Source organism: Lutra lutra, chromosome 14, assembly GCF_902655055.1.
Source record: "Lutra lutra chromosome 14, mLutLut1.2, whole genome shotgun sequence".
Classification (NCBI taxonomy): Eukaryota; Metazoa; Chordata; class Mammalia; order Carnivora; family Mustelidae; genus Lutra; species Lutra lutra.
This window is the reverse complement of record NC_062291.1, coordinates 47411873-47439844: the sequence shown is the minus strand read 5'-3', so window position 1 is coordinate 47439844 and position 27972 is coordinate 47411873. Positions and strand designations below refer to the sequence as shown.

Here is a 27972-nt window from a genome sequence, read left to right as displayed (position 1 = left end):
GTGTTGAGTTTGCTAAGTTCTTTATAGATTTTGGACACTAGCCCTTTATCTGATATGTCATTTGCAAATATCTTCTCCCATTCTGTCAGTTGTCTTTTGGTTTTGTTAACTGTTTCCTTTGCTGTGCAGAAGCTTTTGATCTTGATAAAATCCCAAAAGTTCATTTTTGCCCTTGCTTCCCTTGCCTTTGGGGATGTTCCCAGGAAGATGTTGCTGCGGCTGACGTCGAAGAGGTTGCTGCCTGTGTTCTCCTCGAGGATTTTGATGGATTCCTTTCTCACATTGAGATCCTTCATCCATTTTGAGTCTATTTTCGTGTGTGGTGTAAGGAAATGATCCAATTTCATTTTTCTGCATGTGGCTGTCCAATTTTCCCAACACCATTTATTGAAGAGGCTGTCTTTGTTCCATTGGACATTCTTTCCTGCTTTGTCGAAGATGAGTTGACCATAGAGTTGAGGGTCCATTTCTGGGCTCTCTATTCTGTTCCATTGATCTATGTGTCTGTTTTTGTGCCAGTACCATGCTGTCTTGATGATGACAGCTTTGTAATAGAGCTTGAAGTCCGGAATTGTGATGCCACCAACTTTGGCTTTCTTTTTCAATATTCCTTTGGCTATTCGAGGTCTTTTCTGGTTCCATTTAAATTTTAGGATTATTTGTTCCATCTCTTTGAAAAAAATGGATGGTACTTTGATAGGAATTGCATTAAATGTGTAGATTGCTTTAGGTAGCATAGACATTTTCACAATATTTATTCTTCCAATCCAGGAGCATGGAACATTTTTTCCATTTCTTTGTGTCTTCCTCAATTTCTTTCATGAGTACTTTATACTTTTCTGAGTATAGATTCTTAGTCTCTTTGGTTAGGTTTATTCCTAGGTATCTTATAGTTTTGGGTGCAATTGTAAATGGGATGGACTCCTTAATTTCTCTTTCTTCTGTCTTGTTGTTGGTGTAGAGAAGTGCAACTGATTTCTGTGCATTGATTTTATATCCTGACACTTTACTGAATTCCTGTACAAGTTCTAGCAGTTTTGGAGTGGAGTCTTTTGGGTTTTCCACATACAGTATCATATCATCTGCGAAGAGTGATAGTTTGACTTCTTCTTTGCCGATTTGGATGCCTTTAATTTCCTTTGTTGTCTGATTGCTGAGGCTAGGACTTCTAGTACTATGTTGAATAGCAGTGGTGATAACGGACATCCCTGCCGTGTTCCTGACCTTAGCGGAAAAGCTTTCAGTTTTTCTCCATTGAGAATGATATTTGCGGTGGGTTTGTCATAGATGGCTTTAATAATATTGAGGTATGTGCCGTCTATCCCTACACTTTGAAGAGTTTTGATCAGGAAGGGATGCTGTACTTTGTCAAATGCTTTTTCAGCATCTATGGAGAGTATCATATGGTTCTTGTTCTTTCTTTTATTAATGTGTTGTATCACATTGATTGATTTGCGGATGTTGAACCAGCCTTGCAGCCCTGGAATAAATCCCACTTGGTCGTGGTGAATAATCCTTTTAATGTACTGTTGAATCCTATTGGCTAGTATTTTGGCGAGAATTTTTGCATCTGTGTTCATCAAGGATATTGGTCTGTAGTTCTCTTTTTTGTTGGGATCCTTGTCTGGTTTTGGGATCAAGGTGATGCTGGCCTCATAAAATGAGTTTGGAAGTTTTCCTTCTATTGCTATTTTTTGGAACAGTTTCAGGAGAATAGGAATTAGTTCTTCTTTAAATGTTTGGTAGAATTCCCCCGGGAAGCCGTCTGGCCCTGGGCTTTTGTTTATTTGGAGATTTTTGATGACTGTTTCAATCTCCTTACTGGTTATGGGTCTGTAGAGGCTTTCTATTTCTTCCTGGTTCAGTTGTGGTAGTTTATATGTCTCTAGGAATGCATCCATTTCTTCCAGATTGTCAAATTTGTTGGCATAGAGTTGCTCATAGTATGTTCTTATAATTGTCTGTATTTCTTTGGTGTTCGTTGTGATCTCTCCTCTTTCATTCATGATTTTATTTATTTGGGTCCTTTCTCTTTTCTTTTTGATAAGTCTGGCCAGGGGTTTATCAATCTTATTAATTCTTTCAAAGAACCAGCTCCTAGTTTCGTTGATTTGTTCTATTGTTTTTTGGTTTCTATTTCATTGATTTCTGCTCTGATCTTTATGATTTCTCTTCTCCTGCTGGGTTTAGGGTTTCTTTCTTGTTCTTTCTCCAGCTCCTTTAGGTGTAGGGTTAGGTTGTGTACCTGAGACCTTTCTTGTTTCTTGAGAAAGGCTTGTACCGCTATATATTTTCCTCTCAGGACTGCCTTTGTTGTGTCCCACAGATTCTGAACTGTTGTGTTTTCATTATCATTTGTTTCCATAAATTTTTTCAATTCTTCTTTAATTTCCTGGTTGACCCATTCATTCTTTAGAAGGATGCTGTTTAGTCTCCATGTATTTGGGTTCTTTCCAAATTTCCTCTTGTGATTGAGTTCTAGTTTCAGAGCATTGTGGTCTGAAAATATGCAGGGAATGATCCCAATCTTTTGATACCGGTTGAGACTTGATTTAGGACCAAGAATGTGATCTATTCTGAAGAATGTTCCATGTGCACTAGAGAAGAATGTGTATTCTGTTGCTTTGGGATGAAATGGTCTGAATATATCTGTGATGTCCATCTGGTCCAGTGTGTCTTAAGGCCTTGATATCCTTGTTGATCTTTTGCTTGGATGATCTGTCCATTTCAGTGAGGGGAGTGTTAAAATCCCCTACTATTATTGTATTCTTGTCGATGTGTTTCTTTGATTTTGTTATTAATTGGTTTATATAGTTGGCTGCTCCCACGTTAGGGGCATAGATATTTAAAATTGTTAGATCTTCTTGTTGGACAGTTCCTTTGAGTATGATAGAGTGTCCTTCCTCATCTCTTATTATAATCTTTGGCTTAAAATCTAATTGATCTGATATAAGGATTGCCACTCCTGCTTTCTTCTGATGTCCATTAGCATGGTAAATTCTTTTCCACCACCTCACTTTAAACCTGGAGGTGTCTTTGGGTTTAAGATGAGTTTCTTGTAGGCAACATATAGATGGGTTTTGTTTTTTTATCCATTCTGATACCCTATGTCTTTTGATTGGGGCATTTAGCCCATTAACATTCAGGGTAAGTATTGAGAGATATGAATTTAGTGCCATTGTATTGCCTGTAAGGTGACTGTTATTGTATATTGTCTCTGTTCCTTTCTGATCTACTACTTTGAGGGTCTCTCTTTGCTTAGAGGACCCCTTTCAATATATCCTGTAGCGCTGGTTTGGTATTTGCAAATTCTTTCAGTTTTTGTTTGTCCTGGAAGCTTTTAATCTCTCCTTCTATTTTCAATGATAGCCTAGCTGGATATAGTATTCTTGGCTGCATGTTTTTCTCATTTAGTACTCTGAATATATCATGCCAGCTCTTTCTGGCCTGCCAGGTCTCTGTGGATAAGTCTGCTGCCAATCTAATATTTTTACCATTGTACGTTACAGACTTCTTTTCCCGGGCTGCTTTCAGGATCTTTTTTTGTCACTAAGACTTGTCAATTTTACTATTAGGTGACGGGGTGTGGACCTATTCTTATTGATTTTGAGGGGGGTTCTCTGAACCTCCTGGATTTTGATGCTTGTTCCCTTTGCCATATTGGGGAAATTCTCTCCAATAATTCTCTCCAATATACCTTCTGCTCCCCTCTCTGTTTCCTCTTCTTCTGGAATCCCAATTATTCTAATGTTGTTTCGTCTTATGGTGTCACTTATCTCTCGAATTCTCCCCTCGTGGTCCAGTAGCTGTTTGTCCCTCTCCTGCTCAGCTTCTTTATTCTCGGTCATTTGGTCTTCTATATCGCTAATTCTTTCTTCTGCCTCATTTATCCTAGCAGTGAGAGCCTCCTTTTTTTGATTGCACCTCATTAATAACTTTTTTGATTTCCACTTGGTTAGATTTTAGTTCTTTTATTTCTCCAGAAAGGGCTTTTATATCTCCCGAGAGGGTTGCTTTAATATCTTCCATGCCTTTTTCAAGCCCGGCTAGAACCTTGAGAATCATCATTCTGAACTCTATATCTGACATATTACCAATGTCTGTATTTTTTTTTTTATTATTTTTTTTAAAGATTTTTTTTTTTTTTTTAATTTGACAGATCACAAGCAGGCAGAGAGGCAGGCAGAGAGAGAGGAGGAAGCAGGCTCCCTGCTGAGCAGAGAGCCCGATGCGGGGCTCGATCCCAGGACTCTGAGATCATGACCTGAGCCGAAGGCAGTGGCTTAACCCACTGAGCCACCCAGGCGCCCCACCAATGTCTGTATTGATTAGGTCCCTAGCCTTTGGTACTGCCTCTTGTTCTTTTTTTTTGTTGTGAATTTTTCCGCCTTGTCATTTTGTCCAGATAAGAGTTTATGTAGGAGCAAGTAAAATACTAAAAGGGTGGCAACAACCCCAGGAAAATATGCTTTAGCCAAATCAGAAGAGATCCCGAATTGTGAGGGGGGAGAAAGGGGATAAAAAGGGGTTCAGAAAGAAAGAAAAAAAAAGTATTAAAAAAAAGAAAGCTGATAAAGAAAAAATATAAAAAGAGGAAAAAAAATATATATTAGATAAACTATTTAAAAAACGTTAAAAAAAGAAAACGGTAAAAGTTAAAAAAAATTTAGCAGAAGAAGAGAAAAAAAATTGAAAAAGAAAAAAAAATTAAATTAACTGTAAGGCTAAAAAATCATGGGGAGAAAGCCATGAGTTCCGTGCTTTGCTTTCTTCTCCTCTGGAATTCCGCCGCTCTCCTTGGTAGGTGAACTTGGTCCTGGCTGGGTTTCCCGTTGATCTTCTGGGGGAGGGGCCTGTTGTAGTGATTCTCAAGCGTCTTTGCCCCAGGCGGAGTTGCACCGCCCTTACCTGGGGCCACGCTGAGTCATCCGCTCGGGTTTGCTTTCGGGAGCTTTTGTTCCCTGAGCGCTTTCCGTAGAGTCCGGAGGACGGGAATAAAGATGGCGGCCTCCCGGTCTCCGGCCCGGAGGAGCTGAGGGCCCGGGGCCCCACTCCTCAGTGCGCCCTCAGAGAACAGTGCCCAATTACTCCCGTCACCCTGGCCTCCGGCCGCGCTCTGAGCTGACCGAGCCTGCGACCGGTTCAAGGCAACCCCGAGCTGAGAGTCACTCCTCGGCTCTGTCTCTGCAGCCGGCTTCCCCGTTCTAATACCGGTAAGCTCTGCGACACTCAGACACCCCCGATCCTTCTGCGACCCTGCGGGACCTGAGGCCACGCTGACCCCGCCTGGGCTTCACCCCGGTTAAGCCTCTGGAGCGATGTCCCTCAGCGGAACAGACTTTTAAAAGTCCTGATTTTGCTCCGTTGCTCCGCCGCTCTCCGGGAGCCGGCCCCTCCCCCCGCGGTCTATCTTCCCGTCGCTTTGGATTCACTTCTCTGCCAGTCCTACCTTTCAGAAAGTGGTTGATTTTCTGTTTCTGGAATTGCTGTTCTTCTTCTCTTCAATCTCCCGTTGGATTTGTAGGTGTTTGCAATCTTTAGATAAGCTATTTAGCTGATCTCCCGCTACCCGAAGTAGTCTCAGCTGCTACTTCTCCGCCATCTTGACTCCTCCCCCATTTGATTTTTTTAAGGTAGTTTCTTGTCACTCTACTGAAATTTTCCACTTGCTCATATATGTTATCTTCCTTTTCCACTTGATCCTTTAATGTTGTGCAGTAACCTATTGCTCATTTTAGTCGGAGACTTTATTAAAATCAGTGTTGCCATCTGTATTTCTACCAAAATTCTGTTCATGGTGACTTAGGTGTTCTCTAAGAAAATGGGAACTTTGGAGCTGTCTTCTTTTCTTCCAGAGCTCTTAACTGAATTGCCTTTAAGTGTCCTTTCATGACAGTCTAGGCTTTTTCTAGCATGAACCTCAAACTCTTTCAGCCCCTATGCATTACCCAGTTATAAAGCTACTTCTGCAGTAAGTATTGTTACAGCAGCACCACCAATTCTCAGTACCAGTTTTCCTCCTAGTCACTTCAAGCTGCTATAACAAAATACCATAAAATGCTTAAACAGCAGACATTTACTTCTCACAGTTTTAGATGCTTAAAGTCCAAGATTGGGGTGCCAGCCTGGTCATGTTTTGGTGAGGACTTTTTTCCAGATTGCAGATTGCCATCTTCTTGTATTTTCACATGTGGAAAAAGAGCTGTCTGGCTCTCTGGTCTTTGTATGAGGGCACTGATCCCATTCATGAGGACTCCACTCTCATGATCTAATTACCTCCCAAAGGCCCCACCTCCAAATACCATCACATTGTGGTTAGGGTTTCAATATAAGAATTTTGGAGGGACACAGACATTCAGTCCTTTATAGGTAGAAACCAGGTGCAAGCTTTTCAGAGTCCTCTCTTAGTGAGGTCACACAGAATGTACTTAATTCCCCCAGCAACAAGTTGTGACAACTTGTATGAAATGTTTTATACCAAGGAAGCTCACCTGAGGCTAGGAATTGAGGGCCTTTCTTAGGGGTCAGTCATGGAGGCACATAGTACTTGTGTGACTGATGGTGGTCACTAAAATTCCTGATGTCCATAAAGAAATCAGGTGTTCAACATGCAGCACATCATTTATACAGTGTAGGCACAGTGAGCCTCTTTTCTCATTAAGGGAAAGTTTTGCCTGGCAAGTTCCCAGATGACAGCCAGGGGCCCCCCTTGCAAGTAGGTTTTTCTAAGTGTAGCAGCCTCGGGCCTGCTATGTCAACTTTTATCTACACATGCATAAAATGTTTATGGTTTGTGACCGTACCCTATAAGTAAATAGTTTCTTGGGTTATATGAGCCAAGGTCTATTGATTAAAGGTACAGGAACTATATATTTCAGAAGGGACACTCTCCTGTAATTACGGGCATATGTCTCAAAGAGAGAGGCAGGCAAGAGGGAAGATAAAAGGGAAGAAGAGACCGATGGACCTGATGTTGAGGAGGTTTCAGGGAATTTGCCAAAGCAATTTATGTCATGAATGAAACCAACAGTAGAAGATTGTTTATCTTGACACCTAAATAGCAGAACCATCTAGGTAATGAAATCATTTTAAAATGGTGTTTTTAGTTAGCAGTTATTTTTACTAATGCCATTCTAATAATTGAAAAAGTATTTGCTCAGAGTGTGGCTCATGGTAAGTATGTCAGTTCCTGGGTTGCAAGTGGCTCTGAGCACTGTTGACACAGAATTCTAGTGCTTTTAAAAATACAAACAAGGGGAGGAGTCAAGATGGTGGAGAAGTAGCAGGCTGAGACTACTTCAGGTAGCGGGAGATCAGCTAGATAGCTTATTTAAAGATTGCAAACACCTACAAATCCAATGGGAGATTGAAGAGAAGAAGAACAGAAATTCTAGAAACAGAAAATCAACCACTTTCTGAAAGGTAGGACTGGTGGAGAAGTGAATCCAAAGCGACGGGAAGATAGACCATTGAGGGAGGGGCCAGCTCCCGGCAAGGGGCGGAGCAACGGAGCACAAAATCAGAACTTTTAAAAGTCTGTTCCGCTGAGGGACATCGCTCCAGAGGCTTAACTGGGGTGAAGCCCATGCGGGGTCAGCGTGGCCTCAGGTCCTGCAGGGTCACAGAAGGGTCGGGGGTGTCTGAGTTTTGCAGAGCTTGCAGGTATTAGAACGGGGAAGCCAGCTACAGACAGAGCCGAGGCGTAAGCTCTAAGCTCGGGGTTACCTTGAACTGGTCGCAGGCTCGGTCAGCTCGGAGCGCGGCCGGAGGCCAGGGTGACGGGAGTAATTGGGCGCTGTTCTCTGAGGGTGCACTGAGGAGGGGGGCCCCCGGCTCTCGGCTCCTGCAGACCGGAGACTGGGAGGCCGCCATCTTAATTCACATCCTCCGGAACTCTACGGAAAGCGCTCAGGGAACAAAAGCTCCCGAAAGCAAACCCGAGCGGATTACTCAGCCCGGCCCCGGGTAAGGGCGATGCAACTCCGCCTGGGGCAAAGACACTTGAGAATCACTACAACAGGCCCCTCCCCCAGAAGAGCAACAATAAACCCAGCCAGGACCAAGTTCACCTACCAAGGAGTGCAGTTTCAATACCAAGGAGAGCAGTGGAATTCCAGAGGAGGAGAAAGCAAAGCACGGAACTCATGGCTTTCTCCCCATGATTCTTTAGCCTTGCAGTTAATTTAATTTTTTTTCTTTTTCAATTTTTTTTCTCCTCTTGTGCTAAATTTTTTAACTTTTACCCTTTTCTTTTTAAACGTTTTTTAAATAGTTTATCTAATATATATATATTTTTTCCTCTTTTTATATTTTTTCTTTATCGGCTTTCTTTTTTTAATAGTTTCTTTTTTTTTTCTTTTTTTTTTTCTGAACCCCTTTTTATCCCCTTTCTCCCTCCTCACGATTTGGGACCTCTTCTGATTTGGCTAAAGCATATTTTCCTGGGGTTGTTGCCACCCTTTTAGTATTTTACTTGCTCCTTCATATACTCTTATCTGGACAAAATGACAAGGCGGAAAAATTCACAACAAAAAAAAAAGAACAAGAGGCAGTACCAAAGGCTAGGGACCTAATCAATACAGACATTGGTAATATGTCAGATCTAGAGTTCAGAATGACGATTCTCAAGGTTCTAGCCGGGCTTGAAAAAGGCATGGAAGATATTAAAGCAACCCTCTCGGGAGATATAAAAGCCCTTTCTGGAGAAATAAAAGAACTAAAATCTAACCAAGTTGAAATCAAAAAAGCTATTAATGAGGTGCAATCAAAAATGGAGGCTCTCACTGCTAGGATAAATGAGGCAGAAGAAAGAATTAGCGATATAGAAGACCAAATGACAGAGAATAAATAAGCTGAGCAAAAGAGGGACAAACAGCTACTGGACCATGAGGGGAGAATTCGAGAGATAAGTGACACCATAAGACAAAACAACATTAGAATAATTGGGATTCCAGAAGAAGAGGAAACACAGAGGGGAGTAGAAGGTATGTTGGAGAGAATTATTGGAGAGAATTTCCCCAATATGGCAAAGGGAACAAGCATCAAAATTCAAGAGGTTCAGAGAACCCCCCTCAAAATCAATAAGAATAGGTCCACACCCCGTCACCTAATAGTAAAATTTACAAGTCTTAGTGACAAAAGATCCTGAAAGCAGCCCGGGAAAAGAAGTCTGTAATGTACAATGGTAAAAATATTAGATTGGCAGCAGACTTATCCACAGAGACCTGGCAGGCCAGAAAGAGCTGGCATGATATATTCAGAGTACTAAATGAGAAAAACATGCAGCCAAGAATACTATATCCAGCTAGGCTATCATTGAAAATAGAAGGAGAGATTAAAAGCTTCCAGGACAAACAAAAACTGAAAGAATTTGCAAATACCAAACCAGCGCTACAGGATATATTGAAAGGGGTCCTCTAAGCAAAGAGAGACCCTCAAAGTAGTAGATCAGAAAGGAACAGAGACAATATACAATAACAGTCACCTTACAGGCAATACAATGGCACTAAATTCATATCTCTCAATACTTACCCTGAATGTTAATGGGCTAAATGCCCCAATCAAAAGACATAGGGTATCAGAATGGATAAAAAAACAAAACCCATCTATATGTTGCCTACAAGAAACTCATTTTAAACCCGAAGACACCTCCAGATTTAAAGTGAGGGGGTGGAAAAGAATTTACCATGCTAATGGACATCAGAAGAAAGCAGGAGTGGCAATCCTTATATCAGATCAATTAGATTTTAAGCCAAAGACTATAATAAGAGATGAGGAAGGACACTATCATACTCAAAGGATCTGTCCAACAAGAAGATCTAACAATTTTAAATATCTATGCCCCTAACGTGGGAGCAGCCAACTATATAAACCAATTAATAACAAAATCAAAGAAACACATCGACAAGAATACAATAATAGTAGGGGATTTTAACACTCCCCTCACTGAAATGGACAGATCATCCAAGCAAAAGATCAACAAGGATATCAAGGCCTTAAATGACACACTGGACCAGATGGACATCACAGATATATTCAGACCATTTCATCCCAAAGCAACAGAATACACATTCTTCTCTAGTGCACATGGAACATTCTCCAGAATAGATCACATTCTTGGTCCTAAATCAAGTCTCAACTGGTATCAAAAGATTGGGATCATTCCCTGCATATTTTCAGACCACAATGCTCTGAAGCTAGAACTCAATCACAAGAGGAAATTTGGAAAGAACCCAAATACATGGAGACTAAACAGCATCCTTCTAAAGAATGAATGGGTCAACCAGGAAATTAAAGAAGAATTGAAAAAAATTCATGGAAACAAATGATAATGAAAACACAACGGTTCCGAATCTGTGGGACACAACAAAGGCAGTCCTGAGAGGAAACTATATAGCGGTACAAGCCTTTCTCAAGAAACAAGAAAGGTCTCAGGTACACAACCTAACCCTACACCTAAAGGAGCTGGAGAAAGAACAAGAAAGAAACCCTAAACCCAGCAGGAGAAGAGAAATCATAAAGATCAGAGCAGAAATCAATGAAATAGAAACCAAAAAAACAATAGAACAAATCAACGAAACTAGGAGCTGGTTCTTTGAAAGAATTAATAAGATTGATAAACCCCTGGCCAGACTTATAAAAAAAAAAAAGAGAAAGGACCCAAATGAATAAAATCATGAATGAAAGAGGAGAGATCACAACGAACACCAAAGAAATACAGACAATTATAAGAACATACTATGAGCAACTCTACGCCAATAAATTTGACAATCTGGAAGAAATGGATGCATTCCTAGAGACATATAAACTACCACAACTGAACCAGGAAGAAATAGAAAGCCTCAACAGACCCATAACCAGTAAGGAGATTAAAACAGTCATCAAAAATCTCCAAACAAACAAAAGCCCAGGGCCAGACGGCTTCCCGGGGGAATTCTACCAAACATTTAAAGAAGAGCTAATTCCTATTATCCTGAAACTGTTCCAAAAAATAGAAATGGAAGGAAAACTTCCAAACTAATTTTATGAGGCCAGCATCACCTTGATCCCAAAACCAGACAAGGATCCCATCAAAAAAGAGAACTACAGACCAATATCCTTGATGAACACAGATGCAAAAATTCTCGCCAAAATACTAGCCAATAGGATTCAACAGTACATTAAAAGGATTATTCACCACGACCAAGTGGGATTTATTCCAGGGCTGCAAGGTTGGTTCAACATCTGCAAATCAATCAATGTGATACAACACATTAATAAAAGAAAGAACAAGAACCATATGATACTCTGCATAGATGCTGAAAAAGCATTTGACAAAGTACAGCATCTCTTCCTGATCAAAACTCTTCAAAGTGTAGGGATAGACGGCACATACCTCAATATTATTAAAGCCATCTATGACAAACCCACCGCAAATATCATTCTCAATGGAGAAAAACTGAAAGCTTTTCCGCTAAGGTCAGGAACATGGCAGGGATGTCCGTTATCACCACTGCTATTCAACATAGTACTAGAAGTCCTAGCCTCAGCAATCAGACAACAAAAGGAAATTAAAGGCATCCAAATTGGCAAAGAAGAAGTCAAACTATCACTCTTTGCAGATGATATGATACTATACGTGGAAAACCCAAAAGACTCCACTCCAAAACTGCTAGAACTTGTACAGGAATTCAGTAAAGTGTCAGGATATAAAATCAATGCACAGAAATCAGTTGCATTTCTCTACACCAACAACAAGACAGAAGAAAGAGAAATTAAGGAGTCCATCCCATTTACAATTGCACCCAAAACTATAAGATACCTAGGAATAAACCTAACCAAAGAGACTAAGATTCTATACACAGAAAACTATAAAGTACTCATGAAAGAAATTGAGGAAGACACAAAGAAATGGAAAAATGTTCCATGCTCCTGGATTGGAAGAATAAATATTGTGAAAATATCTATGATACCTAAAGCAATCTACACATTTAATGCAATTCCTATCAAAGTGCCATCCATTTTTTTCAAAGAAATGGAACAAATAATCCTAAAATTTATATGAAACCAGAAAAGACCTCGAATAGCCAAAGGAATATTGAAAAAGAAAGCCAAAGTTGGTGGCATCACAATTCCAGACTTCAAGCTCTATTACAAAGCTGTCATCATCAAGACAGCATGGTATTGGCACAAAAACAGACACATAGATCAATGGAACAGAATAGAGAGCCCAGAAATAGACCCTCAACTCTATGGTCAAGTAATCTTTGACAAAGCAGGAAAGAATGTCCAATGGAACAAAGACAGCCTCTTCAATAAATGGTGTTGGGAAAATTGGACAGCCACATGCAGAAAAATGAAATTGGATCATTTCCTTACACCACACACGAAAATAGACTCAAAATGGATGAAGGACCTCAATGTGAGAAAGGAATCCATCCAAATCCTTGAGGAGAACACAGGCAGCAACCTCTTCGACTTCAGCCGCAGCAACATCTTCCTGGGAGCATCGCCATAGGCAAGGGAAGCACGGGCAAAAATGAACTATTGGGATTTTATCAAGATCAAAAGCTTTTGCACAGCAAAGGAAACAGTCAACAAAACCAAAAGACAACTGACAGAATGGAGAAGATATTTGCAAATGACATATCAGATAAAGGGCTAGTGTCCAAAATCTATAAAGAACTTAGCAAACTCAATACCCAAAGAACAAATGGGCAGAGGACATGAACAGACACTTCTGCAAAGAAGACATCCAGATGGCCAACAGACACATGAAAAAGTGCTCCATATCACTCGGCATCAGGGAAATACAAATCAAAACCACCATGAGATATCACCTCACACCAGTCAGAATGGCTAAAATTAACAAGTCAGGAAATGACAGATGCTGGCGAGGATGCGGAGAAAGGGGAACCCTCCTACACTGTTGGTGGGAATGCAAGCTGGTGCAACCACTCTGGAAAACAGCATGGAGGTTCCTCAAAATGTTGAAAATAGAACTACCCTATGACCCAGCAATTGCACTGCTGGGTATTTACCCTAAAGATACAAACGTAGTGATCCGAAGGGGCACGTGCACCCGAATGTTTATAGCAGCAATGTCTACAATAGCCAAACTATGGAAAGAACTTAGATGTCCATCAACAGACGAATGGATAAAGAAGATGTGGTATATATACACAATGGAATACTATGCAGCCATCAAAAGAAATGAAATCTTGACATTTGCGACGACGTGGATGGAACTAGAGGGTATCATGCATAGCGAAATAAGTCACTCGGAGAAAGACAACTATCACGTGATCTCCCTGATATGAGGGAGAGGAGATGCAACATGGGGGGTTGAGGGGGTAGGAGAAGAGTAAATGAAACAAGATGGGATTGGGAGGGAGACAAACCATAAGTGACTCTTAATCTCACAAAACAAACTGAGGGTTGATGGGGGGAGGGGGGTTGGGAGAGGAGGTGGGGTTATGGACATTGGGGAGGGTATGTGCTATGGTGAGTGTTGTGAAGTGTGTAAACCTGGCGATTCACAGACCTGTACCCCTGGGGATAAAAATATATGTTTATAAAAAATAAAATTAAAAAAAAACTTTAAAAAAAAGGAAAAAAAATACAAACCAGATGGTAAGGACCCATGAGGGGTGACAGTTCTTTCTCATTCTCGTTGGTGGATAGCAACTATTTTCTTAATGTTTAAACTTCCATTAGTAACTTGATTTTTTAAATTGTTCTTACATAATCACCTCAATGTGTTTTATTTTACTTTTGTTGACGTAGACTACTTATCTTTTATGGCCTTTTAAAAATCTGCTTTATTAAGATATATCATGTTTGAAAATCTTCATCTTGTGAATAAGACATTTTCAGTTTTTCCTTCCCTGTCTCAGTACTTTCTTTTTCTTTTCTGACTGTGTTGGCCAGCACTGCCCATGGCTCCTAGAGGAGCACTTAAGCATGTCATCCCTCCCTGCTCCATATCCACCAAGCCTCACACACACATATTGCAGAGATTGACCAAGAAGCCACTGATCAAAAGTGACATTTCCTAAGGGTAACTTTACTTTCTATGTGAATATTGGTTATCTTCATAAGTGGTGTAAAACATGCTAAAGAAGCATGCCGTGAGAATTTGGTCATAGGAAATACAGATTCTACAGAAAGGAACTCTTATTCCTGAGGTAACTTTAGGTAGGGCAGTTGGATACTCAGTACTGCGCATTTGGGTTCCTTTCACTCTCTTCTCCCTAGGCCAACACAGGTCTCAGAGAGAATGGGTCATGATAGAACTTTCAAAAGAATTAGAAGTGCTCAGCCCCAAAGGTTGGAATTACCAGGACAAGGTGCTAACCATGTCATTTCAGATTATATTTTGGCATCTTGCATCTAACATAAAGTCCAATATGCAGGAATGGTCTTTGCTGGCATCTGCTTTAATTCTGAGAGCATTTGAGGCAGACTGAAAATAGCACCTTAACTGGGTCTTTGAGAATATGTGCAGTGTTCATTGACTCTTCTTTGGCACTCTAACTCCTGAAGAAAAATGTCCTGCTGTTGTTTCTTGAGCAAACCAAACACTTGTGTTTTCTTCCTCTTGTGATTGTGTGGGGCCACTTTGTGCCATATTGGAACTTTGTCTATCCTCAGTGCTGTATCCCAAAACAAGTACTATTTTTTAAAAAATATTTTCCCCTTCTCAGGATTAATTAATTCCTTGATTTTCTACACTATAGCAACCTTCTTTAGAGATTGGAGGGAAAGTTTTAATTTAGGGATCTGACCTCTGTAACTTCCCAGAGTTCTTGATGTAGTTATGGAGATTGCCTGGTGATGCATACACATTTTTCATGGAATTAGCTAATCAGTTAATCCATCAAACATTTCTTGAGTGTCTAGAATGTGCTAGTCACTGAACATACAAAAATGAGAAAGTTCTGACTTCAAGGTCTTTTTAAAAAAATTTAATTTAATTTTATTTTATGGTTCAACTTGGGAAGATGAGTCCAGAAATCATTGTGAAAAAGGAAATTATAGGGGAAGAATTGCTGGGGGCTTACTTAGGCAAGCATTGGAGGAAGTGGTAATATGGTAAAAGTTTTCACTATATTTCCTTAAAATTTTCTTTTGCATTTTAATAAATGAAGATTCTGTTTTTATTATATAATTTACTTTTGTAGACTTCATAGACCATCTAGGTTTTAATACAGACTTGTTGAATTGTATAATTTTTTTTAATTGTATAATCTTAAACTATTGCTGACTTACTGTAGTGGCTACAACTCAAAAACTGAATTAAGTGTTAATCAGCTTAATTAAGATATTCTTTTGTCTATCTATCCTAAGATATACTAGATAAAATGTAGAATAAGATAAATTTATCCAGTTTGATTGTTCTGTTTCTATAGGCCTATGTCAAACTCACTGCCGTAATAAATGCCAGAAATGGGCATGTGTTTCTGATCAAATTTGTTTGCTCTGGGAGCACTACTGACTTCTGTGAAAGACGTGAAACTGGTGACTGTTGTTTTGGGTTAATATGAATTTCAGTCTACTCATCAGTGTGCTAGAGAGATCTTTCCTGTGTGTGGGGGTGTATTTATGTAAAGAGGACAGGTGGGAGTAAAGGACCATTCATATGCTTATTGGTGGAATGCAGCATGTAGCATATTTATTTTATTTTTTTCCTTTTTTTATTTTATGTTTTTATTTTTATTTTTCATTATTTTGCATTTTTTTTTTTATTTTCAGCATAACAATATTCCTTGTTTTTGCACCACACCCAGTGCTCCATCCAATCCGTGCCCTCTCTAATACCCACCACCTGGTTCCCCCAACCTCCCACCCCCCGCCGAATATCTTGAAATTATCTAAAAAAAGTTTTAAAGAAAATTCATTTTCTTTGTCTTTAATTAAGATTGTATCATTTTAAATATTTTTTGGTTCATGTATATGGGAGGCAGAAAGTTGGGCATTATTCTTAGTGTTTTTTAGTTACCAGAAAGCTCACCACTGAAGTCCATGACCACAGTACCAGTCGTGAAGCCACCGCTGTCTTTTCAAAAAAGATCTTTTTTCCCCTTCAACAAAGTAGGATTTAAAAAAAATTGAAAGTGTGATCATTAAAATTTGAGATGAAACCATGTTAGAGACTTTATTCAATTTATTATTAATAAAGGAACAAGGAAGATGGCAAAGGTGGTTCAGAGAACATTTGAGGATCCAGATTTTTATAGGTATTTTGAATGAGTGTTAGAGTAACAGCACTAGCTTAGATTTAGAAAGTCTGGCTTATTGTCTGACAGAGCAATACATGATAATCTTTAATGTTATATTTCCTATCAGAAATTATTTCTATCCCTACTGGTTAAAGATCTGTAGGTTAATATGGAATTTTACTAAGTCTAGGATTTAAACAATGAGTTGAAGGTACAGTTCATAACTGAATATTCATAACTGAATATCCTTGGGAGGGCCTGTTAAATATCATCCTCATATAACATTAAAAGGACATGTCACTTACCCCTACCTTTTTGCCTTCCGTCCATGTTTTAAATAATCTTTAACATCCTGTATCTTGAAATTTTAAAATATGTATGTTTCAAAACATTAACTTTTAGATTCCAATTATCTAATAATAATAATTATTATTATTCCAATTATTATTTAGATACCCAATATCACTTGCAAGTAGCTAATGGAGAGGTTGCCAGACAAAAAATATTCTAGGTTTAACCAGTGGAAACAACATAACATAATTTTACAGGCCTATTATGGCAAAGGTTAGAAAAGAAAAAAAATGCTTATTCTATCTGAGGATTTTTGATAGATTGAACATGAACTACTTGAACACAGGCTCTGTAGTTAGTTCTTACCCATTCAGTGTTGAATCCCCAACATCTAGTTTAGCTGAAGTGTGGTGTTAAGAGAGTTAGGTCACTGAGATACAGTGACTGACCAAATGTCGGTAGTAATCTGTGAAACCTGTGGAAACTCCAGCTGTCTAATAGAAATTCCTTTGCATTGTGTGTTTGACCAGGTGATCAACAATTGTGTGCTGGCCCCAGGATGCCATTCAGACCTTCTGCCTGACTCTCGGGGCACAAGGCTCAGTACCTGCAGAAGCATTTTACCCACCTCATCCGGGCATGGGGACAACATGTCTTCATACAGGAAGGCCGCAAAAGAGTCTGGTAAATTCTCGTGCCTCGCATACTTTGGGGGGGGTGTGAGGAGCAGGAGGAACAGAACAGTGGTTCTCAGACTATGTATGTGGGAACCACCTGTTAATTTGTTAACCTGCAGGTTTTGATTCACTGGGTCTGTGCACGAACTCAAGATTGTGCAGTCTAACAAGCTGTCACGCTTAAGAGTAGCGGCGACTAGAGTCTTGTGTTTTATTTTACTCTTTCCAAATAACATTTTTTCCAGTTATGTAAATAATAATGTTACATATATAGCATATAGTAAATAATTTTTACATAGTAATAAATATTATATATTTATTGCAGAGAATCTGGGAAATACAAACAAGCACAAAAGCACAGAGAAGGTGGCTTTCGGTGTATAATACTAACAGTGTTCTAATGAGATGCCACTGTCTCCAGGTGACCCATACTGTCATTGTCTTGTCTCCAACACTGGTAGCTTACTGTCATTTTTCAACATTTTTTTTTATACCTTTCCTCACTCTTTTTAAGTTCAGCTCAACTGCTGCTCCCTCTTCTCTCCTGCCCTCCTTGTTCTCAGTGTTGCTCCCCACTCAGAGGGCTAAGCCAGAGCTCTGCAGAGAGTCGTCCTTGCTGGGCTGCTTCTCTGGTCTCGCAGCTCTGACTCCAAAAGTCCTTCTGGTCCTGTCTACATCTGAAAGACCCAGAAGCAGCTTGCTTCTTCATTGTGATACTACTTACCCGAGCACATTTGTGGTCTCCAGTTTTTTTTTTTCCTTCCATTATAGACATTACTATTGACAACATGTTAATATTTATGGATTTTATACTTGTGTTAGATTCTTTCTTTAGGATAAATTCTCAGGATTGAGATCCTTGAGCTAATGGGTCTGAATTTTGTGTTGCTTTTATTCTCTGTTGCCATCATCATTTTCCAGAAAATGTTAATCCTATTACCAGCAGTATGTTAGTTATACTGTAACCTCCCTTTGGTGTTATTGCAACCAAGAAGGTAATTTAGTTTTTATGAAATGATATTTTGAGCCTTCTTTTTCCTTCCATTTCTGTGATTACTTTTCAGGACTATTTATTTCATTTTATGTAACTTGATTTTTTAAAAAAATCTGCTTACTGCTTTTTCCTTTTTGAGATAACAGTGCACTAACAGTTCATCAATTATTTTCTGAACTTCTATTTAAGAATCTGATCAAATTATAGATTTTTACTGGAGATTTTTTAGATATAATTTTGAATCAGTTTCTTTCCTATTTTATGTCCCAAACACATCATTCCTTTATTTTAGGTTTCGTGAAAAGTACAAAAACAGCACACACAAAAAATAGTGGAGGCACTCATTTACTTAAGACCTTTGCAATTACTGTGCAAGTGACCAAACTGGTTCCTTAAAATAAATTATTATGAAAGTAGCAGTTGTCATATTTTATTGGTAAAATGTTTTAGATTCTAAATACATATGGCCATTTATAGCTTTGTTCTTTTATTGCCACCTAGTGAATGGTCTCTTTTCTCAAGGAAAGAGTGTGCTTTGCAAAATTGCTTTGCAAACTGTATAGATGGAATTAAAGTCCACAATAAGAGAGACAGACAGAGCAAGAACCAAGTTACTTTGAATGAATTAAAATCTTTAGCCAGTCCCCAAATCACTTATTAGAAACATTTATAGTTTTTGCAGAATTCCAGCTGGAATTTGTATTTTCTTTTCTGGGCTTCCTTAAGGCTTTTTAAAATATCCTTATTAGAATGCTTGTTTTATTGTCTCACATTCTAGTTATTTTTATACTTCCATATTGAAGGACAGACTTCTGGAGGGTAAAGGTTGAGTCTTTCTTCCTCTTTGCTTAAGCACACTCGGTGCTTTGTATATTGTAGGTATTTAATAATGTTTGTTGAGTTAAACATTATTGCAGAGCTGCCTTTCATGATGGAAGAGAGAGAATAGAAGAGGTACTACTAATCTGTAGTTTCTACAATACGTTGTCCTTCAAGAAATGACAGATTAGCAGTTTTGATTTATGGCAAATTTCTATTACCAAACAGATCATTTGTGAGCCCCTAGGAGAGGATGAAATGATCTTTTAAGAACTGAGTTTCACTAAGAACAAGACAGGTTAAACCAGCTTCTAACTAGAGTAGTCTGGAGCAGCCCTGGATCAAGAAGAAGCTTTCCTCATCCTGATAGGGTAAATGTTCTTCTTCCTGGCCACCCTAAGATTAGGATGACCCAAACCACCAAACACCAGGAAATCTCTTGCTTGGAACATTTGATGGCCCTAAAGCCTCCCCTGGAATCCCATTGCGAAATGAGATAGGTGCTTGAACTTAGCAGTGCTTGCTGATGTCAGAAGTCATCCCTTTTTGATTCTGAAAGTGGTAGAATACTCAGGAGATTCAGTTACTAGTTCAACTAGTTAACTAGTCGCTTAGATGTCCTCTTGGCAAAGTCTTTGTGAAGATCCTCAGCCTTCTTCATGTTTTAGGCTCCTTAAAACTTAGCCACAGTAACCTGAAATTTTAGGTCATCTTGTTGCTTGAGGCCCAATAAAATTTGAATTAACAAAACCATGTAGGACCTGAGCTAGCTAGTCCAGGGTTTATGCTACTCTCTGTTAGTTCCTGAGAATCCTGGAAGAGAACACAGTTCTCATTATGGTAAATGTCCTTGCCAAAACTCACCGCTGGGTTCTTTATGCTAGTTCATCTTTAGTTATTGGAGAAAGAGATATTTCTTTCTCACCTTCCCACCCATGTATCTGAGAAAGGGTGACATTTGCATCTTGTTTTTAAGGCCTCTCAGTGCATGCCCACCTATCAGGATGCCAGCTGGGGTATTTAGAGGAGTTACTGGAAAATACTTTTGATTCTGTGTCTCATGTGGGTACAGTGACAGGCTGCATAGCTCCCAGATGCTGAATTAATGTACAACAGGCTATGAAATCAGTCCATGTATCTTTTATAGTAATTATGTCCTTCCCTCCTGGTTCTCCTCTATTGAGAACCATCCTGACTCTGGCCATTGGTCGAGGAGTCTCCATCCACAACAAGGTTTTATGGGATATAAATACACCAGGGGCTGCTACTAGGGCTCAGCTAATATGGCATTGCTTACCATTGGGAAAATCCCACAGGCAACCTAGACTTGCTCAATCCCATGAAATCTCTGTTACGTAAACTTTCAAGAAACCATATTCTGGATTCTCCCTGAATCACTTAAGTAATACTGGTGACTACTTCTCTACTATCATACCTTCATTTGTTCACATTCTTCCTGTCTTTTATTATTCCTGACCATTCCCATGGGCCCATGGATATTGTCACGTATCAGGACTTTCAGAACATGCTCTACAAATAGTCTCCTTCAAGGCATCTTCAGGGCCCAAGCCAAGGAGAAAAGCTAGACACCAAAGCAGTTCGTAGGAACTTGAGGCTTAGATTTTCTTAGGGACAGGATTTCAGACAGGAAAAAAGGGACACCTTACCTTATCCCAAGGTTAGGGAATCTGGGAAGGAGAAGGGTGAGACAAGGAGGTGTTCTGTCCATCCTGGTACTTTTAAACATTCATGTCTACCCCTAAACCCCATATGAGCACACATAAAAATGGGTCTCTGATGTCTTCATTTTTCATGGGCCTCATTAATTTATGGTCTTATATGCCTTCTATAACTTCTTCTATAACTTACTCCTGCCCTTCTAGCTGTCTACTTCATATTTCAGTCCTTGAATTGATACCTAGTATTACTTCTCTGGTTTTAACCTTTTACTTTCCTTCTTTGATTCTCATTTGGGCTCTTCTTCTGACCAAGGGATTTTCATGGTTTTGAAACAATACCATTTGCATCAACTAATCTAGAATCCATGAAGGAAGGGCAATTTCTCACCACCCTAACAGAAAAGCTTTCCATGTTGCCCAACACCTTGCATTTGTCTAAAACTGGGAAAAGTGTTCTTTTTTTTTTTTTAAGATTTTATTTATTTGTCAGAGAGAGAGAGAGAGAGAGAGAGAGCACAAGCAGGCAGAATGGCAGGCAGAGGCATAGAGAGAAGCAGGCTCCTTGCTGAGCAGGGAGCCTGATGTGGGACTCAATCCCAGGACCCTGGGATCATGACCTGAGCTGAAGGCAGATGCTTAACCAACTGAGCCACCTAGGCATCCCTAGGGAAAAATACTCTTATTGCTAGAGAAACATGTAAAAAGATTAATAAGATAGACCACACAATGACAGTTGATAACAAAACTCATTGTTCTGTGGACATTTATCTAGTGCATGTTCTGGCCTGGGCACTGTATTCTGGGTTGGAAGTAGGGAAGTGGAGAAAGCATGGTCTCTCCAAGGAGATTACAATATACTGTGGAAATGTGTATGCAGGTAAATTGTAATACAAATGGTAATCCTATAATAGTCATATCAGAAAGGTGCTAGTGATCTCAGATTTGTAAAAGAGGCTAAAGGTAAAACATAGTAAGAATTAAAATTGATGCTTTTTGTTTATTATGTTAAAAAGTTCATCTTTGAATATGACCAAGGCAAGCTCTGCTTAAAATATATTTAGGAGACAAGAACCTGAGTGATCCTTGCAATGAAACATGGTAGATGCAGTACAGGCTTTAGTGTATGCCCCCTCTGGAAATCCTACTGAAGAGGAAGTGAAGGAAGAAAAAGATGTAAACGTGCCAATACATCTTGACAGGAGAGGAGACATTAGCAGATGAAAAAGGTTAACCATTTTGGAAGGAAAGGAGGTGGGCAATGCCTTTAGCAGAGCAGAGAAGAAACCCACCTGTTGGAAAGGGGTGGGGTAGGAGAGCCACCAAGTAGAACTGTCATAATTCTGCATTGGAACTATGAAATGTTTAGGGATTTAAGGTGCTGAGTGAAACAGTATAATTGTGTAGAGTCTGTCTTAGAACTTTTTAGACACCTAGGTTTCTTCTATTAGCCTGAGCTGCAAGATAAGTGTTCTTCTCCCACGTTGGCAGACGATAGGAGGCTTACTCTATATAGGCGATTGTGGAGGAGTTGGTTTGGAATGGGAGTGGGCTGCTAGGCTGAAAATGGGGAAGTAGTTAAAAGTCTACACTTAACATGAGGTCAAGAGTCTTCTTCCCTCCGTCCCCTCAACTGGCCTTTTTTCTTCCATTCAGCTCTCAACAAGGCTTGCAACTAGGTTTATACTCCCTAGGCAGGAAATCAAAGGACTTTTCCCTGGGGAAATTGAGTGGGTGGAGAAAAGGTCCACAGACTTTGGAGAATTCTCAAAGGACAATGTGTGTATCTCCCTGTCTCTTTTAATTTTCATACAACAAGGATTACTTACTACTAGTCAAAAAGCCATACAGCCACATACATAGCTCCTAATTGCCTTCTTAATATCTCAGTGTTATGCATGAATGAATAGCCAAAGGTGACCAGATAGCTAAAGAAAGCTGTTGAGTAAAATAAGCTAATGGGGGAAAAATGAATCCAGAGATAATACAAGTAGGAAGCAAATAGTAAATACTGTAATTAATATACTTAGAGAACTAAGAAATAATACTGCACAAGAAATGTGAACAAGATGGTCAAAATAATAAGCAGAAAGAGCTCTGAGAAATTTAGCAACACTTAGCAGAAATAAATATCAGAATTGAATACAAAATTGGCAAGGCAGGAAACAACAAATGTTGGAGAGGTTGTGGAGAAAGGGGAACCCTCTTACACTGTTGGTGGGAATGCAAGTTGGTGCAGCCACTTTGAAAAACAGTGTGGAGGTTCCTGAAAAAGTTAAAAATAGAACTACCCTATGACTCAGCAATTGTACTACTGGGTATTTACCCCAAAGATACAGATGTAGTGAAAAGAAGGGCCATATGTACCTCAGTGTTCATAGCAGCAATGTCCACAATAGCCAAACTGTGGAAAGAGCCAAGATGCCTTTCAACAGACGAATGCATAAGGAAGGTGTGGTCCGTATATATAATGGACTATTACTCAGCATTCAGAAAGGACGAATACCTAACATTTTCATGGACATGGATGGAACTGGAGGGGATTATGCTAAGTGAAATAAGTCAAGCAGAGAAAGATAATTATCATATGATTTCACTTATATGTGGAACATAAAGAATAGCATGGAGGACATTAGGAGAAGGAAGGGAAAAATAAAGGGGGGGATATCAGAGGGGAAGACGAACCATGAGAGACTGTGGATCTGGGAAACAAACAGGAGAGTTTTAGCAGGGAGGGGGTGGGGCGATGGGTGAGCCTGGTGACGGGTATTAAGGAGGATGTGGATTTCATGGAGCACTGGGTGTTATATGCAAGCAATGAATCATGGAGCATTACATCAAAAACTAATGATGTACTCTATGGTGACTAACATAATAAAATAAAAAAGAATTGAATATAAAGTTAGATCTATTTTTCAGAAAATGGGATAAAGAGACAAAACAGAAAAAAGATTAGATTAGAAGATGAATCCACGATAGCCTGTCTGTAACTAATAATAGGAATTATGGAAAAATACAGTGACTGAGAAGTTACTTACTGAAGAAAAATTTCCAGATGGAAGGACATGAGTTTCTAGATTTGAGAGTGAGCTCAAGTACCAGCAAAACAAAAAGCAAAAGAGACACCACATCAAGGAACATTATTGTGAAAGTTCCAAACACAGGGAGAAAATCCTAAACATTTCCAGTGAGGGAGAATGAAAGAGTCACAGGTAAAGAAATGTACTCTCAATTATTATTAGCTTCTCAAATTATCTCAGTGGAAGCCGCAAGAAAGGGTTTCTCAGACATGAAGTGTCATCACATTTATTTTCAATGTGGAACAAGAAAGGAATTGGAGGGAGTGGAGTAAGTTACTGGGGTTGTCAGCCCTGGGGGAAAGAACTGAACTGTAGATGTTAGACCAGTGAGCCAATGTGCCAAGAGCATTCTGTGGTGCTCCATAGTGCAGGGGTGGAGTCAGAGATTACACAGGGAGACTGGCCCAATGTGCTAATGGCTTGTGCTAGTCCATGATTAAATCGTGATTGTCTGAGACAAGCCTATCCACGTTTGAGTAGAATCATATAAGTGAATATCTTTGAGAGATTGCTAGACTTTGAAGTATAAAATCTAACTAGACCATGGGAAGACCATGGGATGTGATTATGATGATAAATGCATTATATAAACAGATTAGTAGAGAGGAAGCCGTCTTGGTATAGGCACAAAAAATGGGTCAGTAGATCTCGCAGGTTTTTTTTTAGTTAATAGAAAGAAAGTTAACAGAGCCCTGCATTTTTTTTAAAGGTTATTTAAAAAGTACGGTCTAGTAAACTTCAAGGTTCTTCATTTATTCAAATCAAATTTTGAAAGCTCCTGATTGACCATAGACACAATCCCTTTTTATTCTAAAGGTCAAAATCATATATTCTTGAAAAATCACTCTGCGTTCAAGTGTCACTTCATTTAGCTACATTGTATTAGCAGAAAACACAAATAGAGAAAAACTCTGTCTCAGATAATTTATTTAACTCATTAAACAATCAAGGAGTAGTGCTGGTTGAAAGAACATTTTGAGGAACAAGGTATGTACTGTCTATTAGGGAAGGCATTTTGAAATAAGTTTGCTGAATTAGAAGTTAAAGTGATTAATGTTCTATAGGGCATCAAAACCATAACCTTTTCGGTCAGACAGTCATCTTAACAAAATGATATTATTAAAATAATAACTTTACTTCCGATATAAATATATGACCTGCAGTTTTGGTTATTTGATTATTATTTATAACTAATTGTGTTATACCTCACAAACTGTTTTGACTCAGAGCTTTATCAAGTTTGAAAGCCTTTGAAAGGGCAGAGGATAAAAATCAGGGCAAATCAGGATAGTCTCTTAGATTTCTATTTTATGAATGTCAGAATTTATTAATTATCCCCAAACTGAAGGACATTTTGTTTTTTTCCCCAATTTTTATTGTTCCAAACAGTACTACAATGACATCCCGATCTTTGATCAATATTTGTATGTGTGAGTATTTCTGTATGAGAGATATATAGAGGAGGAATTTCTGGTTAAATTTTGTGCACATTTAAAGGGGATTGATACTATTTCAATTTAATTTCCCTTTAGCCTATTTCCCTAAATCCTCATCATTAGTGAATTTTATCCATTTTAATAATTTTTCCCAACTGTTGAGTTAAAGTGATATCACACTTTTTTAATGTATGCCTTCCTGAATGCTAGCAAGGTTGTTATCTTTTTTATTAGGCTATTTCCATTTCATCTGAATTTTCTGTTTTTGTCTTTTTTTATTGTTGTTTTTAAAATGAGTTTACTATAGGATATATGTATTGCAGGTATCTTTTCCCACTCTATGGTTTACTTTTTGACTTAAATTTTCCTAAAAGTTATGTATATATACATCTATGTATGTAATCTCTACACCCCATGTGAGGCTTGAATTCATGACTCAGAGATCAAAACTCATATGCTCCTATGCTCTTCCAACTGAGCTAGTCAAGTGCCAAGTGCCACTGTCTTTTTACTTCATGGTAAAAATGGTATCTTTTGATGAAGAGAAATTCTTAATTTTAAGGATGTCCAGTTTTTCATTGTTTTCCTTTATGGCTAGTGTTTGTTTAAGAAATATTTACTTTCTCAAGGTGATGAAGATATTTTCCTCTAAAAGCTTATTTAACTTCTCAGATTTAGATCTATGATCCTTCTGGAATGAGTTTTGAGTATGGATATTTAATTGAACTGGTACCAGGTAGTGAAAGATATTTTTTAAATTATGTTCACAAGGGATATTGGTGTTTTACTACTTTTGTAGTAGGGTTTTTGATAGCAGGGTAATTCTGATGTTGTCAAATGTTTTTGAGAAGTATTCTGTGTTACTTTATTTTCTGGACTACTTTGTGTGGAATTGGTATTATTTATTCCTGAAATACTTGGTGTAAGTGAAGTCATACAACCTTAGAAGTTATTTGGATGTCTTTTGCAAGGTTTTATGACCCAAATTTTCAACTTCTTTATTTGGATTTTCTATTTCTTATTGTGTCTCTGTTTAAAATTTGTGACTTTACACTGATGAAAGAAATCAAAGAAGACATAAATGAGTGGAAAGTTATCCCATGTTCATGGACGGAAAGAATTAAAATTGTTAAAAATGTGTTTACTAGCCAAAGTCATCACAGATTCAATGTAATCTCTATTGACATTTTTTTTTTTTGCTAGATACAGTATACTTTATTGATGGTACATGACAAGGTAGGGCTCCCCAAGCTCCTCCCCTTCTTCAGGGGGTCTGGGATGGAAAAAGTGGAGGTTGGGAGATTCTCAGTGTTTTGGGGGGTAAGTTAGGGCAGGGATTCCCCAGCAGCTGAGGGCCTCTCTCTTCCTCTTGCTCTGGCTGGGGCTGGTGGTTCAGGGGGCTCTTACTCCTTGGAGGCATGTGGACCATAAGGTCCACCACCCGGTTGCTGTAGCCAAATTCATTGTCATACCAGGAAATGAGCTTGACAAAGTGGTCATTGAGAGCAATGCCAGCCCCAGCATCGAAGGTAGAGGAGTGGGTGTCACTGTTGAAGTCGCAGGAGACAACCTGGTCCTCAGTGTACCCCAGGATGCCCTTAAGGGGGCCCTCTGATGCCTGCTTCACCACCTTCTTGATGTCATCATATTTGGCAGCTTTCTCCAGGTGGCAGGTCGGATCCACAACAGACATGTTGGGGGTGGGGACACGGAAGACCATGCCAGTGAGCTTCCCATTCAGCTCAGGGATGACCTTGCCTACAGCCTTGGCCGCACCAGTGGAAGCTGGGATGATGTTCTGGGCAGCCTCTCAGCCGTCACGCCACAGCTTCCCAGAGGGGCCGTCCACAGTCTTCTGGGTGGCAGTGATGGCATGGATGGTGGTCATGAGTCCCTCCACAATGCTGAAGTTGTCATGGATGACCTTGGCCAGAGGAGCCAAGCAGTTGGTGGTACAGGAGGCATTGCTGACAATCTTGAGGGAGTTGTCATACTTCTCATGGTTCACACCCATCACGAACATGGGGGCATCAGCAGAAGGAGTGGAGATGATGACCCTCTTGGCCCTGCCCTTCAAGTGAGCCCCAGCCTTCTCCATGGTGGTGAAGACCCCAGTGGACTCCACAACATACTCAGCACCAGCATCGCCCCATTTGATGTTGGCGGGATCTCGCTCCTGGAAGATGGAGATGGACTTCCCATTGATGACAAGCTTCCCGTTCTCAGCCTTGACTGTGCCATGGAATTTACCGTGGGTAGAATCATACTGGAACATATAGACCATGTAGTTGAGATCAATGAAAGGGTCATTGATGGCGACACTCTCCACTTTACCAGAGTTAAAAGCAGCCCTGGTGACCAGGCGCCCAATACAGCCAAATCCGTTCACTCCGACCTTCACCATCGTGTCTCGGGCACGTGGCTGGCACTGCACCTGAAGATGCAGCTGTCTGTCGAACGGGGAAGAGCAGAGAGCCTCTATTGACATTTTAATGGCATTTTTTACAGAAGTAGAAAAATTTACATGGCAATACAAAAGACCATCACACTTTATATTTCAAGCTGTATTATAAAGCTATAGTTATCAAAACATTATGGTACTGGCATGAAAACAGATACATAGAACAATGGAACAGAACTGAGAGCCCAGAAATAAACTTGTGTATATAGTCAACAGTATTTGACATGAGAGTTACAAATACTCAAGGGAGATAAGACAGTCTCTTGCATAAATGGTACTGGGAAAATTAAATATTCATATGTAAAAAAAGGAAGCTACACATATGCACACACAGGAGTG

At 39.4% G+C, this 27972-nt stretch overlaps 1 protein-coding gene and 1 pseudogene across 4 annotated transcripts in view; one reads left to right on the top strand and one right to left on the bottom strand.

Annotated features, from left to right (window-relative positions):
- The window catches only part of PTPN20 (protein tyrosine phosphatase non-receptor type 20), a 130274-nt gene that overhangs the window by 17155 nt on the left and 85147 nt on the right, over window positions 1–27972 (top strand). For 2 of the 4 annotated variants that reach the window (XM_047703049.1, XM_047703052.1), the window contains exon 2: window positions 17021–17174. In XM_047703049.1, the coding sequence (XP_047559005.1) occupies window positions 17021–17174 (154 nt within the window). Of the gene's footprint in view, window positions 1–6878; window positions 7075–13949; window positions 14039–17020; window positions 17175–27972 lie in introns of those variants that run through there. The other 2 variants (XM_047703051.1, XM_047703050.1) reach the window with 2 other exon arrangements.
- On the bottom strand, window positions 413–27605 carry LOC125085001 (glyceraldehyde-3-phosphate dehydrogenase-like; annotated as a pseudogene).